General features: G+C 52.3%; 1 protein-coding gene across 1 annotated transcript in view; it reads right to left on the bottom strand.

Annotated features, from left to right (window-relative positions):
• Positions 1-4,877: 4,877 nt before the first annotated feature.
• LOC137430007 (scavenger receptor cysteine-rich domain-containing protein DMBT1-like) overlaps positions 4,878-20,000 on the bottom strand; it is a 19,000-nt gene continuing 3,877 nt past the window's right edge. The window contains exons 3-7 of the mRNA XM_078769613.1: positions 19,904-19,942; positions 19,138-19,455; positions 16,381-16,565; positions 15,929-16,110; positions 4,878-5,338 (exon numbers count right to left, since the gene is read on the bottom strand). Of these exons, the coding sequence (XP_078625739.1) occupies positions 15,934-16,110; positions 16,381-16,565; positions 19,138-19,455; positions 19,904-19,942 (719 nt within the window). The 3' untranslated portion in view covers positions 4,878-5,338; positions 15,929-15,933. The remainder of the gene's footprint in view (positions 5,339-15,928; positions 16,111-16,380; positions 16,566-19,137; positions 19,456-19,903; positions 19,943-20,000) is intronic.

The following is a 20,000-nucleotide window of genomic DNA, read 5'->3' as shown; positions in this document are numbered from 1 at the left end:
CCAACTCCGCCGCGGATGCGCGCAGGTCGTCCTAGGGCGCCGTCCGGAGGCCCAGCAGGACCCAGGGGAGCCTGTCGACCCAGCCGCCGTCGCGGAGGGTGGCCTGGAGCGCGGCCTTCAATGAGCGGTGGAACCGCTCGCACAGGCCGTTGGCCTGGGGGTGGTAGGCCATGGTTCGGTGCAGCCGGATCCCGAGCCCCCGAGCGACCGCCCCCCGAGCTCCGAGGTGAACTGGGGGCCGCGGTCGGACGAGATGTCCGAGGGGGCGCCGAACCGGGCAACCCAGGTGGCGATGAACGCCTGCCTGACGTCCGCCGCCATTGTCGCCACCAAAGGCACGGCCTCTGGCCACCGGGTGGTGCGGTGCACCATGGCGAGGACATGGGTGAAACCCCACGAGGGGGGCAGAGGTTCCACCAGGTCCACGTGAACGTGGTCGAACCTACGTTCCGGCACCGTAAACGGGGCCAATGGGGCCTGGGTGTGTCGGTGCACCTTCACGCGCTGGCACGCGAGGCACGTCCTGGTCCAGCCGTGGACGGCCTTCCGGAGGCCATGCCAGACAAACTTGTCGGCGACCAACGTCTGGGAGGCCTTCATGCCCGGGTGGGACAGGCCGTGGATGGCGTCAAAATCTGGCGCTGCCAGCCCGCCGGCACGATGGGGTGAGGCCGCCCGAGGGAGACGTCGCACAAGAGGGCCGTGCCCACGCCGTCGAACGGCACCTCCGTGCCCGCGCCGTCGAAAGGCACCTCCGTGACGCAGAGGCCCATAACGGCGGTCCACAAGGCCTGGACACCGGGGTCGGCGGCCTGGTCCGCCGCCATCCGGGCATAGTTGATGCCAAGGTGGACTGCGTGGGCAACGGCCCGGGAAAGGCAATCCGCCACCGGGTTGTCCTTCCCCGCGACATGCCGGATGTCCGTCGTATATTCGGACACGGCCGTGAGGTGACGCTGCTGCTGGGCCGACCACAGCTCGGCGACCTTGCCCATCGCGAAGACCAGTGGCTTGTGGTCGACGAAGGCCATGAATGCACGGCCCTCGAGCAGATGGCGGAAGTGCCTGACTGCCAGGTGAAGCCCGAGCAACTCGTGGTTGAAAGTACTATAACGGCGTTCGGGCAGGCGAAGCTGCCGGCTGAAGAACGCCAGCGGTTGCCAGGCACCACGCACCCATTGCTCGTGCACCGCGCCCACCGTGTAGTCCGAGGCGTCGGTGGTGAGGGCGATCGGTGCATCGGGCGTCGGGTGCGCGAGCATGGTGGCGTTAGCCAAGGCGAGCTTCGCGCCCGCGAATGCCGCGTCCATCTGCTCGTTCCAGGTAACATCACCTTTGCCCGGCTTCCCTCGGAGGGCCTCGTGCAAGGGGTGCAGGAGCTGGGCGATGCGGGGCAGGAACCGATGGTAAAAGTTTACCATGCCCAGGAACTCCTGGAGCCCCTTGATCGTGCGGGGGCGCGGAAACCCCTTCACCGCCTCCACCTTGGCCGGTAGGGGGACGGCCCCGTGCCTGGTGACGCGGTGCCCCAAAAGGTCGATGTCGGCGACGCCGAACCGGCACTTGGCGGGGTTCACGATGAGGCCATGCTGGCCCAGGCGTTCGAAAAGCGTGCAGAGATGGTGGAGGTGCTCTTCGCGGGACGCGCTGGCGACAAGGATGTCGTTCAGGTAGACGTACAGAAAATCCAAGTCGCGCAAGACGCTGTCCATTAGTCGCTGGAACGCCTGAGCCGCATTCTTCAAACCGAAGGGCATCCGAAGAAATTCGAAAAGTCCGAATGGCGTGATGACCGCCGTCTTCGGGATGTCCTCTGGACTGACGGGGACCTGATGGTAGCCGCGTATGAGGTCCACCTTTGAAAAGAAGGACATGCCCGCCAACCGGGCGGAGAAGTCCTGAATGTGGGGGACAGGGTAGCGGTCGGGGGTGGTGGCGTCGTTGAGGCGCCGGTAGTCCCCGCACGGTCACCACCCCCCGCCGGGCTTTGGCACGATGTGGAGCGACGACGCCCAAGCACAAATGGAGCGCCGCACGATGCCGAGCCGCTCCAGCGTAGCGAACTCCGCTTTAGCTACCGCGAGCTTCGTCGGCTCGAGGCGGCGTGCTCGGGCGTAGACCAGTGGCCCGGGGGTGGGGATGTGGTGTTCCACCCCGTGCTTGACAGCCCCCACCGATAAGGTGGGCCGCGTGAGGGCCAGGAAGCTGACGAGGAGGCGGGTGAATTCGTCCGCTGCTGGAAGCATACAGATCAACCTGGCCGGAACCGAACCGCTCAGCAAGCCGCTCGGCGAGCTGCTCGATGAGCCGCTCTGGGAGCTGCTCAACAAGGCGGGCAGAGCGCAAGCGAGCGAGCTGAAAGTCTCGGCCTGGACAAGCCTTCTGTGCTTTACATCCACCAACAGGACATTGGCACAGAGGAAGTCCGTGCCAAGCAGTGCCATAGGCACGTCGGCAGTGACGAACGACCACCGGAAAACCTGCCCTCCGAACCGCAGAGAAAGGCACCGTTTTCCGTATGTGCGAATGGACGTACCGTTGGCAGCAAGCAGCGCGGGGCCCCTGCCTGCGGTCTGCTTGTCGGACGTACCGGCGGGAATGACACTCACCTGCGCTCCCGTGTCGCACAGGTAATGGCACTCGGATAAGGTGTCCGTGACGAACAGTAGGCTGCTTGAACGGCCGGCGCTCAGTGCCACTACCGAGGGCCGGCCCAGGCGTTTCCCGACCTGCCGAATGAGCACGGCGGGTGACATTGCCGAGCCTCGTGGCTGAACTGGGTGTGGAAAAAACACCAGGTTGGCGGCGGAGGCCGCGGTTTTCTCCGCGGCGGCGGTGCTGGGCGGGGCGTGGCGACGGCTGCGAGGTGTGCATCAGCATCAGCCACGAGGTGTGCATCAGCCTCGGGATGCGCGACGGCCACGCCAAAACTTGCCTGCCTGCCAAAGCCACGAAGAACTTGTCGGCCTCGGCAGCGAGAGCTCGGGGTTCCGTCATCGCAGAACCGGCCAACGCGAGGCGTACTCGTGCCGGCAGCTGGCGTCGAAATAACACCCGGAATAGAGCGTTCGGGGTTTCGTCGCCCATCAGCGACAGCATATGGTCCATGCGGACCGACGGTCGCATGTCACCGAGCTCGGGGAGGTCCAGGAGGCGGTCGGCCCGTGCGTCCACCATGAGGCCGAACGTGGCGAGGAGGAGACGCTTGATCCCCTCGTACCTGCTGTCGGCCGGTGGGTTCCTCAGGACCGACACGATGCGGGCAGCCGTGCCGGGCCCGAGGGAGGCAACCACGTGGCAGTACATGGTCTCGTCCACCGTGATGCCTCAAAGTCGGAACTGGGCTTCTGCCTGCAGGAACCAAACTTCAGCTTGAGCCTCCCAGAACTCGGGGAGTTTGATTGTGACGCGTTGGTTGCCATTGCTGTGGTGGGTTCGGGTGGTCAGCGACGGCTGACCAGAACGTCGGAGGGTCACTAATGAAGCGCGGTGCTACGCGCGCTACTTGTTAGCAAGGAGGAAGCGGACAACGCGGTAAGTTGAAAGAGTCTTTATTACAAGAGCTCCACTGTAGCACTCTAGCGCTCCGGGCTGCGTGCCCGGTGTATATCCCGAGGCCACTCCTACCCCTCGGGCGTGGCCGCCGCCCACTTGGTGCACGGAATGATGCCATCACGCCAGTGAGCTTTCGTGTCCACCACAACACTATCTATTTAAGTGTGTCGCAGTGATTCATCAAGGGCGATCAGTTCGGAGGGAGAGGGGAGCTGCTATACAAACATGCTTACTTTTCACTCTCTTACTGGTGAAAAGTTATGCTCTTCTGAGCCTGCCTCTCTCAGTTTGGCACATTGTCCAGTCTGGTACAGCCACTCACACAAACTCCAAATCTGATATACCCTCACCCCACCCTCCCCCCCCACCCCCCTCTCAATCACTGTCATCATTACCCTGGGGTTCTACACCCGGTGTCATTTTTTTCTCACTTACCTGGTTTGCATCTAATGACTGTTGTATTTGTGGGTTCCTTGCCGAGGGTTTAATTCCTTGTGGAATAAGTATCTATTGTTTTGAGTATCAAAGGGAGGTGCAAAGCATCCTTCCCTTTATATAAAGGATCGTTTCTCTGTATGCAGCTTTTACAGAGGGACTGAAAATGCAGAGCGACATATGAACAGAGTGACATATGAACTTTTTACAGAGGGACATATGAACTTTTCTAGAGCATTACTTGGTTCCTCCTCAGAACAAAAGGGGACTCCAGAATGCACACGAGATTTCTTGAAAGCCCCCTATTTTGTAGTGTTTGGGATTTTCGACAAGCAATGGAATGTCCCTTCTTTTCTATACTTTGCCACATGGCACATAACCTTATATAAAGGGGCCTTTTCTATGCCCATGACATTTTACCCAAGAATTGCATTTACTGGGTATTTTTGTGTCCGGGATTTCGGTCCTCATCCTCATGCCTGTAATAAAGTATTTCTTTCTGCAAAGTGACGTGATGTTCCTTGTCGTCATGCCTTTTTGCCACGCCAATGGTTTCGGTTTGATTGACATTCTTGGAGGATTAAAGTATTGATAGTGCTGAGTTTGGAACCCACATGCTATAATACTCACCGACTATGACCGATGTCCGCCACTAGGGCGTCGATTCACACAACCTGCAGATTGATGGGTTAATCTGTGGCGTGATAGCTCAAGCTCGGTCAGTAGCTGCCTAGATAGTGAAAGCGCACTTTTCAGTGGGAGCTGTTCACGTGACAATGCGCTTCCACGCACACATATGCATGCACACACGCATGCACAAGTGCACAAGCACACGCTATTTTAAATCATACAGTGTTCAGATTACCCTATAATTCAATGACAATGAAAGAGGACTTCATGTTTATTTATTTATTTTTAAATATTTTTCACAACAGAGCAAGTCAAAGACCATTTGAGAAAATATTTCATGAATAAAAGGGTTCAATCAAACCCATATATTTTATCTGTTGATTAAATCACATTCTTGGTGGATTATTGACAATATCCAATTATACAGTACAAAGGAATTGTAGAATTTCATATTTTTAGTCATAACCAATGGAAGCAAATTGTACCAATAGAAGCAAATTGTACCAATGGAAGCAAATTGTACCAATGGAAGCAAATTGTACCAATGGAAGCAAATTGTACCAACAGAAGCAAATTGTACCAATGGAAGCAAATTGTACCAATGGAAGCATTATTTTGCACAAATTAAGCAAAAACATCATTTCATTAAAGTGATGAAAACACCAAAATTGTTTATTCCCAGAATTCTTGATAAAGCTTCCACGGTTTTCCTCATCACCTGTAAAATAAATATAAATGGGATAATATATGTTGTTATTATGAAACCAGATGTGATCATGTATTTTGTTACTTTTGTAAAGGTCAGTATATATCGGGACATGGGAGTTCTTTTTTTTTTTTTTTTTTTTGTATACTGAATCGAGGCTCGTGAAAGAGCTGACATTTACTTCACAAACAAATCAACCAGACAAACAAAATATATAAAAAGATGGAGCGGAAGACAAGAGAAGGGGAAGCACACAAACACTTGAGAGCACACAACATTTAAGAGCAGGGCGATGTGTGGGAGGGAGAGGGCTTGGGGGGAGGAGGCGTGGGAAGGGGGGGGGGGGAGTGGGAGAAGTATAAAACACAAGGACACCAAGGACTTCCAGGACAGAAGTTGGTATTTCAAAAAAGTGGAATTGGGGTGAAATTAGCGGGGGTAGAAAAGATCAAGGTTTTGGATGGGGGAAGATAAGAGATGGTGGTGAACAGCTGTTTTAAAGACCTGGAGGGTGGAGTGGGATTGAAGAGAGTGAGGGAGTTTGTTCCAGAGGCAGGAGAAAAGAGGAATGAAGGAGTGAAGGTGAGCAGAGAGTCTTGATTTTGGCAGTTTAACCATAAGAGGGTTGCAGGCAGATCTTGTGCGACCTGTAGGAATATTTGCGGAACAGAGCCCAGAGAGAGCTGGGGGGGCAAGGCCAGAGAGGAGTCGGTAGAAGACGGAAAGACCACCAACCTGCCTGCGGTGAGTGAGTGAGAGGCCCTTGGAGTGCGAAGTCCCGACACAAATCCCCCAACACAAATCCCCCGACACAAATCCCCCGACACAAATCCCCCGACACAAATCCCCCCACACAAATCCCCCGAAACAAATCCCCCCACACAAATCCCCCCACACAAATCCCCCCACACAAATCCCCCCACACAAATCCCCCCACAAAATCCCCCCACACAAATCCCCCCACACAAGATTTCCAAGCAGATGACCTTGAGCAAAAGAGAGGGTGAAGAGAACAGAGAGGTAGTGAAAGAGCGGAAGAACAGGATTTTAGGACCCGTGGGCTGATGCCGTCAGGTCGACAGAAACTTTTCCACCTTGTCAGGAGGAAAGGACACAGAGTCCAGGAGCAGCTGGGTACGACTGGGTACTGTGGGTACAGAGAGGGATGGGTTTGGGACACAATATTTAGAGACAAACACAGAGTTGAGGCATTCAGCTTTTTCACGTGCGGAGTCAACCGTGTGGCCGTTTGAGGTGAGGGAGGGGATGGAGGGGGAACAAACACCAGAAACAGATTTGATCAGATGCCACCAGGATTTGGAACAGGGAGACAGATAAGAGAGTTCTGTCCTGAGAACGGAGAGATATTGTTTCCTGGCTCTCCTGAGGGTGGACACACACTTGTTGCGGGCTTTGTGAAAGGAAATGAGATTTCCTTCCATTGGATTTGCTTTCCAGGAGACGAAAGCAAGTTGTTTCTGGGCAATAGCCTCACCACAAGATTCCATGTACCATGGACGGGAGGAAGGGTGTGACAACTGAAGACGAGATGGGATAAATCTGTGCATGAGAGAGAGCAATTTACTTTGGAAGAATTCCCAGGATGAGTTGATGTCAGAGGCGGTAGAGATGGGAGATCAGTCCAGATGATTGATGGCTGCATGAAGACCGTGCCAGTTGGCCTGAGTGAAATGCCAGACTCGTCGACGCTGAGGAGGCTCTCTGAGAATGGTCAGAGAGATGTCCACTTTAACAAGCACATGATCAGATGAGCCAATTGGAGCAGAAGAGCAGCAGACATTTTCAGGGAAGTTAGTCATAACCAAGTCCAGAAGAGAAGATGCTCCGTTGACTGAGATCCGGGTCGGGAAATTGACAGATTGTGTCAGTCCCAGTGAGTCACAGAAGTCCTTTGCTGAAGAGCCATGGCTGGTGAGAGCAGTACCCACACCCAGCCAACTGGCATGGTGACAATTGAAATCACCACATATGAGGAAGAGAGAGTTGGGATGGGTAGATAGAAGTTGGTCCATATTATCAGACAGCGAGATGTAGATGGAGTCATCACTGTTTGGTGGATGGTACAACACACATATGAACAAAAGGTGGGAGCGAAGGGGAAGCCGTAGCCAAAGGTATTCCTGGGGGTGAAGTGGAGAGAGGGCAGTGCAGGGCGAGTGAGGAAGAGAGTTTTTTTATAAAGATAGCAACCCCCCCCCCCTTCCCCCCCCCCCCCCCCCTCCAGGACGAGGCTCAGGTCTATCATACCGGAGGAGGGAGTAACCTGGGAGAGATACCAAGGAATCAGAGGCATCATGAAGGAGGAAAGTTTCTGTTAAGCAGATCACGTCTGGTTTGTCAGAAGCAACCTGTATGGAGAGATCAGTCAAGTTTGAGCGAAGGCCCCGGATGTTTGAGGTCCATACAGTTAAAGAAGAGGAAGGGGGAGCATCGGATACAGAACAGGGGGGGGGGGCGGTAGGGTAAGTTGTGGAAGAGGAGGAAGAGGTAGGGAGAGCTGTTGAAGGTGTGTCAGAGATTTCAGAATAGCTTGGAGAAAGGGAAGAATGGGGCGGACAAAAGGTTTGATGGTGATTGGGTGAGGCGCAGTGAGGTGTTATTTGAGGAGGGGGAAGAGTGAGGCAGAAGGTTGAGGGAGATGAAGGTGAAAGTTGGAAGGGGGAAGAAGCGGGGAGGACGCTTTGAGGAGGAGGGGTGAGAGTGGAGTCTAGGAGGGGAGGAGTGAGGGAGAGTCTCGGAGGGGAGGGGCGTGGGGGGAGTTTAGGAGGGAAGGTGCAAGGGGGGAGATCTGAAAGGGATGGGTGATGGGGAAGATTTGGAGGGGAGGGGCAAGGGGGAAGATTTGAAAGAGATGGGTGATGGGGATGATTTAGAGGGGAGGGGCAAGGGGGTAGATTTAGAGGGGAGGGGTGATGGGGAAGTTTTGGAGGGGAGGGGTGATGGGGAAGTTTTGGAGGGAAGGGGTGATGGGGAAGATTTGGAGGGGAGGGGCAAGGGGGGAGATTTGAAAGGGATGGGTGATGGGGAAGATTTGGAGGGGAGGGGCAAGGGGGAATATTTGAAAGAGATGAGTGATGGGGAAGATTTGTAGGGGAAGGGCAATGGGGTGGATTTGGAGGGGAGGGGTGATGGGCAAGTTTTGAAGGGGAGGGGGTGATGGGGAAGTTTTTGAGGGAAGGGGTGATGGGGAAGTTTTGGAGGGAAGGGGTGATGGGGAAGATTTGGAGGGGAGGGGTGAGATTGGATTTTGAAAAATGTACGATTAATGGGAAACTAACATTTATTGCAAAATGAGTTTATTGAGACCTTCGAGTCAAAAATACGTTTGAGGACGCTGAAGGATGGGTAGAGTTCTGGAGAGTTTAGGGAATGTATGAAAGAGGCACTGTAACTGTAAGAGATATAATTTTTTTTTGGAATGAATAGATTTGGTGAGCAAGTCGAAAGCATCCTTTTATAGAAGAAGAAGAAAAAGGTGTTATAGTATATGACAGAATACAGTTCTTCAGGGGACAGTTGAAACATTTTTTAACGACGTGAACACATGATCACGAACAACGTGGTCAAAGAACGAACGAACAAATAAGAACGAACAACGGATAAGAACAGAGAAGGGAATATTTTTTTTATTTTTTTTTATTTTTTTTGAGTTGAGATGAAAATAGAGAGAGAGACCGAACGTGAAACGTGAAAAATAGACCGAAAGTAATTGCGAGCGCAATCGAAGAACCGCTGAGACAGAAACAAAGCCTCAAGCCAAGGTCAGACATGGTAGCCTACTAGTACTACACTAGGCCTCAGAATACGCGACACGAACTAACCGACGATTCTGTACACAGGTATGAAAAACCAACACCAAGAATACTATTAAAGACACACCAATAGTTACACACACCGAAAGAAAGATACAGTTTCGACAAAAACACAATTGTGAAAAGTTACTTAAGTTACTTAACTTAACAGTTCAATCCAAAGTGCCTTTCCCTCCGAAGTCCTCTCCAATGCGCCACTGATGCGAGTCCTTAATGCGCTTTCCCAGCAAGTCCTTGCTTATAACTCTTAACGCCAGCCAGTCCTTCGTTCAAGTCCTTCCAACAAAGCACCTCTCCCAATAGTCCTTGCGAAGGCTTTGTGCGCCTGTTTTTATAGCGCTGCCCAGTGAACCCTCTGGAATTTGCCAGCCACCGCTCTACCATGCCCCTCACGTCATTCCACCCGAGCCCTGGTTGGTTGTTGGCTCTCACCGGCTCCGCCCTTGACATGCTGCTTGACGTGGCCACACCCCGACCTCGCGCTCCGCGCCTTTTCCAGGCCTAACTCGTGGCCACCCGACTAGGTGGAGCGAGCAACTGGCAGCTAACGCTGCCGGCAAAGGAGGTGGATTAGCCGAATCAGGGCGCGGGATCGAGTTTGCCTATATATAGCATTGGTGGAATTGAAGGGCGGCTGCAAAATGAAAGGGACCTAAGCTTATTTATTTCTTACACAACGCAGGTATCACTATTGGAAATGGCCTTATTCTCACATATACTATGACATAACTAATGTTTAAAGGTGGCCTACGTGTTGCATGTGGACTAACTATGGGGGCAAATGTTTAATCTTTATTGATCATATTGTAGCGGTTACCGGAAGCATTACACAATCCCCTAGCACCGGCCGATGACGTAACCGGCGGGCGGTCACTTGCCCGGGCTCGTCCGGACTTGCCCGGACTTGCCTTGCCCGGGCGGACACTTGGTTTGCATACCACGCCCCGTTGAGAGGCGTGGCTTACCGATTTGCATACCATGCCCCACATGAGAGGCGTGGCTTTTGTGTGGTGAACTTTGGTTATAAATTGCCGCCCGTTCTATCAGGCTTTTCAGTTCTTTTGAGTTGAGCTAGAAATAAATAGCTCAGTGAAACTTCGTCCCTGGTGTCGTCCATTTTGTCCGGCTTTATCGTGAGAGCATAGCTCCACAATTGGTGACCCCTTTTCAGGAACACGGCGATGGAGTCATCTGTAGCTTTGAAACTCCCTGGCTTTTGGGAATCGCACGCAGCCATCTGGTTCGCCCAAGCGGCTTCTCAATTCGCCCTGCGGAACATTACGGAGGACACGACGCGCTACCACCATGTGGTCTCCGCGCTCAACGTCTCCACTGCCGCCCGGGTCCTGAGCTTCCTACAGAAACCGCCGAACGCCGACAAATACGGCGCGCTCAAAGGCCTACTCCTCGGTGCGTTTGGACTCACGGAGACCGAACGTGCGCGACAACTGCTCGACCTCCCGGAGCTGGGTGAGGCCCGTCCATCCGAACGCATGGACCACATGCTTTCTCTACTCGGCGACCACAGCCCAGATTTCCTCTTCCGCGAGCTGTTCCTCCGGCAGCTACCCGGGCAGGTACGATTAGCTTTGGCTAATTCGCCCATCACGGACCCTCGCGCCCTGGCCAAGGAGGCCGATAAATTTTTCTCGGCCAGGTGACATGTCGGAGCGGCCGCCTGGAACCATGGGCCGACCGAGGCAACGCCCGCGCCATGACCGGCGCCACCACCGGCCGAGTTAGCGCCATTGGTGGCAGCAGCCGCCGCGACGCCCCGTCGACCGAACCCGACGCGACCGCCGGAGCCTCCACCAGAGCGGACCATGTGCTACAACCACGCCAGGTTCAGGCAGAAGGCCAGAACGTGCCGCCCACCGTGCACTCTCGGGAGGTCGGGAAATGACAAGGCCGGCGCTCGCTGCCTGCCATGAGCGTCGGCCATTCAGGCAGCCTTCTGTTTATTACGGACACAGCATCCGGGCGGCGTTTTTTGTGCGACACCGGCGCTCAGCTGAGCGTGATACCCGCCTCGGTGCAGGACAAACAGGCCGCGCTTTGCGGCCCCATCTTGGTCGCCGCAAACGGCTCCTCCATCCGCACCTTCGGTTTGCGCAGCATCGCATTCTGCTTCGGGGGCCAGCGCTTCAGGTGGGACTTCATCACAGCGAACGTACCCATGGCCTTGCTTGGTGCAGATTTTCTTTGTGTGCATGGGCTTTTGGTTGACGTCACATGGCATCGGCTCATCAACGCGGAGACCTTCAGCTCGCTCGCTTGCTCATTGAGCGGCTCCGCACCAACCAAGCTAGCCTGCGCTCTCCCGGCCGCGGACGATTTCACCCGCCTACTCGCCGAGTTTCCCTCCCTCACGCAGCCAACGTTTTTGGCCGTCGCCGTCAAACACGGCGTCGAACACCACATCCCGACCACAGGTCCACCGGTCTATGCCAGGGCTCGTCACCTCGACCCGACCAAACTCGCCGTGGCGAAGGCGGCTTTCGACGTGCTGGAGCGATTGGGCATTGTGCGGCGCTCGAATAGCGCGTGGGCCTCGCCCCTGCACATCGTGCCCAAACCGGGTGGCGGATGGCGACCATGCGGCGATTACCGCCGTCTCAATGACGCCACCACCCCCGACCGGTACCCGATACCACATATACAGGACTTCTCCGCCTGTTTGGCGGGGTGGGTGATCTTTTCCAAGGTCGACCTCATTCGGGGCTACCACCAGGTATCCGTCTGGCCGGCCGACGTGCCGAAGACGGCGGTAATTACACCTTTTGGCCTCTTCGAGTTCCTTCGCATGCCGTTCGGCCTTAAGAACGTGGCCCAGGCCTTCCAATGGCTGATGCACAGCGTGCTGCGCGACCTCACCTTCCTTTTCGTCTTCTTGGACGACATTCTCGTCGCCAGCACTTCCCGGGCGGAGCACCTCATCCACCTGCGCACGCTTTTTGAGCGCCTCGGCCAGCATGGCCTCATCATCAACCCGGCAAAATGCCAGTTTGGCGTAACGGCCGTCGACCTCTAGGGGCACCGCATCACGAAGCGCGGGGCAGTTCCGCTGCCGACCAAGGTGGAGGCAGTCACAATTTTCCCGCGCCCCCGCTCCATCAAGGCCCTACAGGAATTTTTGGGAATGGTAAATTTCTACCACCGGTTCGTACCTCGCGCCGCCCAACTCATGCACCCCCTGTACGAAGCCCTCCGGGGCAAGCCGGCCAAGCATGACGTCGCCTGGACCAAAGAGATGGACGAGGCGTTCACGGGCGCTAAGCTGGCCCTCGCCAATGCAACCATGCTGGCGCACCCGGCGCTCGACGCACCCATCGCCCTCACCACGGACGCTTCCGACTATGCGGTGGGTGCCGTGCATGAACAGTGGGTGAACGGGGCTTGGCAACCGCTGGCCTTTTTCAGCCGACAGCTTCGCCCTAATGAGCGCAAATATAGCGCTTTCGACCGCGAGTTCCTCGGCATTTACCTGGTCGTTCGCCACTTCCGCCATCTTTTAGAGGGCCCCCAATTCACGGCGTTTGTGGACCACAAAGCCCTGGTCTTCGCCATGGCCAAGGTTGCAGAGCTGTGGTCGGCCCGCCAGCAGCACCACATCTCCACCGTGTCCGAATTTACGACGGACATCCGGCACGCCGCGGGCAAGGACAACGCTGTGGCCGATTGCCTCTCCCGGTCCAGCGCGAACGCCGTCCACCTCGGTGTGGACTTCGCCCGCATGGCGGCCGACCAGACCGCTGACCCCATGGTGCAAGCCCTCCGGACAGCGGACACAGGCCTGTGGTTGGCCGACGTCCCCTTCGAGGACACAGGCACTGTTCTCCTGTGCGATGTTTCCCTGGGCCAACCTCGCCCCATCGTGCCCACCGGATGGCAGCGGCACATTTTTGACGCCCGCACGGCCTTTCCCACCCGGGCCGGAAAGCGTCGCAGAAGCTCGTGGCAGCAAAATTCGTCTGGCACGGGCTCCGTAAGGAGGTCCGCGACTGGGCCAATGCCTGTGTCGTTTGCCAGTGCGCAAAGGTCCACCGGCACACCCATGCCCCGTTGGCACCATTCGACGTGCCCGCGTGGCGCTTTGACCACGTCAATGTGGACCTGGTGGGACCCCTTCCCTCCTCGCGGGGCTTCACCCACCTCCTCACAATGGTGGACAGGACCACCAGGTGGCCGGAGGCAATCCCGCTGGCATCAACAACATCCGCCGATGTGGCGCAGGCCTTCATTGGCACCTGGATTGCCCGTTTCGGTGCCCCCTCGGACATCTCCTTCCACAGAGGCCCGCAATTCACCTCTGAGCTCTGGGGCGCGGTCGCCAAGGCCTTGGGGTTCAAGCTACACCACACCACGGCCTACCACCCCCAAGCCAACGGCTTGTGCGAGCGGTTCCACCGCTCGATGAAGACCGCTCTCAGGGCCAGCCTCCAGGACGACGGTTGGGCTGACAGGCTCCCGTGGGTCCTATTGGGCCTCCGAACGGCCCCTAAAGAGGACCTCCAGGCTTCCACCGCCGAGCTGGTCTACGGCCAGCCACTGCGCGTGCCGGGCGAGTTCATCCCCGACGCCACCGGCCCCTGGTCCACGGCTCGCCAACACTCGGTCCTCCAGGAGGCCGCCAGGAGGTTTGCCCCCGTGCCCACGTCCCATCACGGCTGCCCCCAACCCCACGTCCCCCCAGCACTTCGCACTGCGGAGAACGTTTTCATCCGGAACGACGCACACTGGTGACCGCTCCGGCCACCGTACGATGGACCTTTCCGGGTCCTGAAGAGGGACGACAAGTCGTTCATTGTGGACATCGGCGGCAAACTGGACCACATCTCCGTGGACCGCCTCAAGCCGGCCCACTTGGACCTCGACCAACCTCCACGGTTGGCCCTTCCTCCACGGCGGGGCCGTCCCCCGTCAACCAAGCCCCCCGCCCGAACATCCACCGCCACGCCACCTACCACCCCCACACGAATCGCCAGGGGTCGTTTCGGCCGGGTCATCAAGACCCCCATCAAACTGACTCTCCCGGTGTAAGTTAATTCTGGGGAGGTGCATGTAGCGGTTACCAGAAGCATTACACAATCCCCTTGCACCGGCCGATGACGTAACCGGCGGGCGGTCACTTGCCCGGGCTCGTCCGGACTTGCCTTGCCCGGGCGGACACTTGATTTGCATACCACGCCCCGTTGAGAGGCGTGGCTTACCGATTTGCATAGGCGTGGCTTTTGTGTGGTGAACTTTGGTTATAAATTGCCGCCCGTTCTATCGGGCTTTTCAGTGCTTTTGAGTTGAGGTAGAAATAAATAGCTCAGTGAAACTTCGTTCCTGGTGTCTTCCATTTTGTCCGGCTTTATCGTGAGAGCATCGCTCCACAATATATGTACATTCTCAGAACCGCAACAATATGTATTCTAAATCCAGTCCTTATTTTTAAACTGTTCAATCTGTCACCTATCCAATTTTGGCAACTAACCAGGTGTGCTTCAGGAGCGTTTTGATCCTCTATTTTTCTTAAACGTAAGATGCAAAGTGCAGATTTCAATCGTGATCAAACTTCGTATTTTGAAATTCAAGTTTAGTTTGCATTTGTTGATTAACAAGTACAAAAAGTTTTAATCAAAACAAAAGCCGCGTCGATGTTTCACAATGCCTAGATGCAGCTGTGCCTATAACGTCGATGTTATAGGCACAGGACATTCCTATTGATTCGATTACTTGATGTTATTTTTGTGCAAAGTGAAAATATATCTCGGCAATTTCCCGTGTGTGGCGACGAATTTTTAATATATCTCGGCATTTTCCCGTCTGTTATTTCAGGCGGTGTATGACTGACCATGCTGCGATTTAAAAATATATATATCTCGGCAATTTCCCGTGTGTGGCGACACGTGAACGAAGCTATGCTCCTCTCTCCACATTATTGTGACGACGTATAAATTAAATATTTCATCGTGACGATTGTCATCAAATGGACGAATTTTTTATATATCTCGGCATTTTCCCGTCTGTTATTTCAGGCGGTGTATGACTGACCATGCCGCGATTTAAAAAAAATATATCTCGGGAATTTCCCGTATGTGGCGACACGTGAACCAAGCTATGCTCCTCTCTCCACATTATTGTGACGACGTATAAATTAAATATTTCATCGTGACGATTGTCATCAAATGGACGAATTTTTAATATATCTCGGCATTTTCCCGTCTGTTATTTTGGGCGGTGTATGACTGACCATGCCGCGATTTAAACAAAATATATATATCTCGGCATTTTCCCGTCTGTTATTTCGGGCGGTGTATGACTGACCATGCCGCGATTAAAAAAAAAAAATCTCAATGGACTTAAAGTTACAGGCCTTTGAGAATTCATTTCGTTCTATAAAGGGCAACTTTCATCGGATTTTCTTCCCGTTTTTTTTCAACCGAGTCTAAAACTATGTTAGCGACTGTGAAAAATGAAATGATATATCGAATTTGATTTGAAATAAAACTGTGTGAGAGAGGAAGACACCACGGGCCTACAAAACAGGCCTCAAAGCTATGCGAGTTAATAAAATGGTGGATATTTGTTTATATGAAGCCTCTCCCAAAATGGGTGGAGCTTTGAGGTTTTGTCTTCTCTACAAGAACAAGAAGAAGAAGAAGAAGAAGAAGCAGAACAACAACAAGAAGAACAACAACAACAGCAGAGGGCACTCTATTAGCAGCATCTGCGACACGGCTAAAAATTATTTTTCTAACCAAAGGGAATTGATGATCATTACCATTCCTAGTTCCTTCCCAGCATGTATTCCATCATATTTGGAGATGGATACTCCGTTAATAGACCCAGCACTGCATTCATTACACCTTGTCCATCACAAACACAGTGCACAGGTAAGCGGATAATCCTGTGCTCCTTTCTGGCCCACACAATATTCTTGTGAACCACTTCATGGCCATTGTTCTGGTTGAAGAAAGGAAGAAAGAAAAAGAAATTTGTGAAAAAAAAATACCGTTTGTCAAACACAGCACACCTTTTTTTTTAAATATAGTTATGAGCTTTCATATGCTGTGGTTTTAATCGATTAAAACCTGAATTGTTTTTGTATTACCATGGACAGTATCTTTCTTACCTGATTTCAAGATTCTCTTATCAGTAGATACAGCAAGTTATATGTAAGAGATGCGATGAAAGATTAGATTCTCCTCCTGCAGCAATGACTCATGGGCTTACCTCACTGGTAGTACCACAGCTATTTAGAGGTGTTTGAAGGTGGAGATTCCGACCCAAACGCTGTCCTACACAAGACTGGTCATTCAGGTGGATGTTATATCCAGTGTAACCCAGGTGGTCGACATAAGCACCACGGATGGAGATTTCCATGTGATCTTTTTGGCAGGACAACGCAATATTCTCATCTGCATTGAGATGGGTGGAAAAAGACAAAACTTTTTCGATTCTAAAGTTCGATTTTAAAGACGATTATTAAACTACAAAAAACTCAAGCACCAGTTAGGTTGATCAAATGATTGATTCGCAGCAAAGATCTTCAGGTTTTGTTCATTCCAGGGGACGTGGCTCAGCTACTGATGCACTTCTCCCCTTCCCCCTCCCCGCCCCCCTTCCATGCCTACCCCCGGAGATTAGGACAGAGATTTAAATTTCCCCAATAAACCAGTACGCAATGGCTTTCTCTTTTCAAAAGGCACTGCAGAATATTGTTACGTCAAGGAGGGTGGGGGAGGGGGGTAGAGCAATATGTAGAGCAGCTAGATCTGAATAGGTAACATGCTTCGATATGTCGCGATAGCTAGAACCCACTATGTACCTTCAAGTTAGTATGTGTAGGCGTTTGTCGGGTTAAGATGTATACTTGTGAACCTACCAGGAGGTTTGTGTTTTAAGTGAGTTAGGGATTAAAGAGTAGCGCCCCTGTGTGTCCTCACCTGGTTAGCCAAACCTTTGTCCCTTTTGGCACACATACCCTGTAGACACCATAGATAGGTCCCTAGTACAACATTAAATAATGCCCTCCCCTGACATGCTTCGAAAGGAAACCAGGCCGAGACACCGCCGATAATGGCCGCCGCCATTTGCACCTCCGACGGGCCTAACCAGATAGAGTGCCATGTGATATGACCACACCACAGGCCTGTGATTCGGTGGAGGCCACTGTTTGGGTGGCGTGCCAAGGCTGACGTCACCGCCGTGGAGTGACATGAGGGGCGGGAGGACTTTCATGGAGTGAGGGCAGTTGCGCGGCAGTTGAGTGAGTTGGTGCGCGGCAGTTGGTTCAGGTAGTAGCACGGCAGTTGGTTCAGGGCAGTTGATTCTGGAGTGAGTCTTGAGACGCAGTGGAGTGAGTGAGTTGGCAAGCAGAGGAGTTGGCCAGCAGTGGAGTTTGGACAGGGAGAGAATTGTGAGAGTTGCTTCGTGAACTTGGCTCAAAGCGGCACATGGCGTGCAGTGGACTCACGCTCTCTTCCCCTTTTTGCCGTTCTTAGTCGTTCTGTGTTCATGCTCGAGTTGAGGGTCGACCTAGTGTGGAGCTCGCTGGCCTATGTTGGACGCGTGGTGCTGGTGCACGGACCTCGTGGGCGGCGAGTGGATCGGAGCTTGGAGCGAGGCCTGGTGGCGGCCGAGCGGGGCCGTGTTACATGGAAGACGACCAGAGACAGATAAGACCGAGCTATGCGTTCCCCCCTTACACGATGAGACGTGTTATTTTGGTAATCTTTTCCCTAATCTGTGCGTTGAGATCTGTCGTGTGGGGACGTCCCAATTTAGACCATTATTTGATTATCGTCGCATTTTATTGAATCGGGTCTGGAATAAATCTTTATTTTTGTACATTGAATTTGGTGTCCATGTCGAGTTAATTTCGGTTGCAGGATCGAAGCTGTGCCGGCGTGCAGAAGGTAAGCGCTTCCGCCGCCTCCATTTTCCTTCTTCCTCCCGTGCGACATAAAGTACAATCCGTGTTTGGGTAGTTGCCTCCGAATAAGACCTTTTAGGCTATCCGCGACTCACATGTTAACCGGAGTTGCACGACAATATTAAATGGAAGAGTCCATGTAGATTACAGCTCTGCCAAATGCTGTGTAGTTTTCTAAGCTATTTTCTAATGTCACAGCCAGTCTTGTTAGACACTACTGGCAATGGTTGAGTGAGTTTTGCTTGGTCTTGTCTTCACGCGTCGTGTTATGATCTGAACACGACTCTGGTGAGGCCTCAATTATTTGCTAGAATTCCTGAAGGTAGTTTCTGGACTCATCAAAAGTGAACTGCATTATGTGAAATGTGACAATATGGAATAGCTCACGAGGTTGCATAAGCTCTCAAATGCGGTTTTTATTAAAATAATTTTAAACAATCAATCCATGATAAAAATCAAAGATGTTTCGCTGGATGTGGAAAAAAAATCCTTCGAATATGGCGACAATTATTTCCTCCTCAGCTTGGTTTATTTTTTGAATTAACAGAGCCCTAGCTTTTGCAATAAAAAGCTCACCATCATCATTGGTCAACATCCTCGCAGATACAAAGTACGGCAATAAATCCCCATTATTAACCCAACAATGTACTTTGGATATCATCAATGTTCTTCAAATGAAAGCTGAATGATTGAACTTTCCACTTTTCTACTGCACAAAGCAAACTGGACTTGCATATTGTGCAAATTTAATTACCTGCAGTGACATAACCTTTCCAGGTTACACATTTTTATCATACATGTATGTGTCTACTTATTCCAAAAACACCTCAGTGAACATAAATAAAAGTTACGTCCTGTATTGTTCAGATTTCAATGAGCTTCAATATTTGCATGAAAATTACAAACAAACTCGTACCTTTGCTGTTGTACCAGTTTGAAATTTATGTCGATTTAAGAGCCTCTGATTTCAAGCATGAACATTCCCATTATCAATACCTTGAGAAATTGCCACCATTGCTATAAGACAAGAATACACAGAAAACAACAAAACTCACCTTGTCCATCACAAAGAACTGTTGCATCTTCATCGTGAACGCAGTTGTGAGTTCCCCAACCATTGTGCCGACACTGAGACAGATGCGTCTCACTTCCATTGCAAAACACGTTGTCCATCCAGATCGATCCTCGTCCCTGTCCAAAGTCAACAGGTGATGCAGCAGTCATTGGACTCCCACAATCGAGCTGGCGACAGACAACCTGTGCATCATTATTGTCCCAAAAATCGTCGCAGACGGTGCCCCAGGAGCCCCGGTAGAATACTTCTACACGGCCCTCACAGCGATCTTCTCCACCCACAAGGCGCACAGGAAGCTCTGGAAAAGGAAAATAGAAATTTGTACCAATATTGTTATCCTAAACTTGCAACTGTGCACACATCTTAAACCAAGAACTATTGATTCAATGACAAACCTAATCATTTAAATTGTTCTATTTATCCTCAACAAGTATTGTACATTGAACAAAAATGCAAAGACATTGTCAACTTACAGTTTTTAAATACCATATTTTATTATCTAGAGGCTCGTACTTCACGTGAGAAGGTGGAGGATCCCAAATACGAGGCTAAATATATTACAGAACAACCAAACAAAATGTCAGCTTTCTTTGAATTACATGTGGCAAGTTTTAAATGACGAACTTTTTCAATGAATTATAAATTATAAGTTCAGTGTTGGATACTTTGGTTTGAACCTCCCTTTAAAATGAGTGAAATTAAACATTTCCAATTCCCTTCACATCCCTGCTTAACCAATCACTCACGTGAGGAACTCGGAGCAGCTGTTGTGGTCTCCAACACTCCTGCAAGACAAAAGTTTGATTCTTGTATATCAAGAGAGTTCATATCATTTTTAATGAT

Source organism: Myxine glutinosa, unplaced genomic scaffold (assembly GCF_964187855.1).
Source record: "Myxine glutinosa unplaced genomic scaffold, kmMyxGlut1.1 SCAFFOLD_3434, whole genome shotgun sequence".
NCBI classification, from domain to species: Eukaryota; Metazoa; Chordata; class Myxini; order Myxiniformes; family Myxinidae; genus Myxine; species Myxine glutinosa.
Note: the sequence above shows the minus strand (reverse complement) of the source record. Positions and strands in the feature narration are given on the sequence as shown.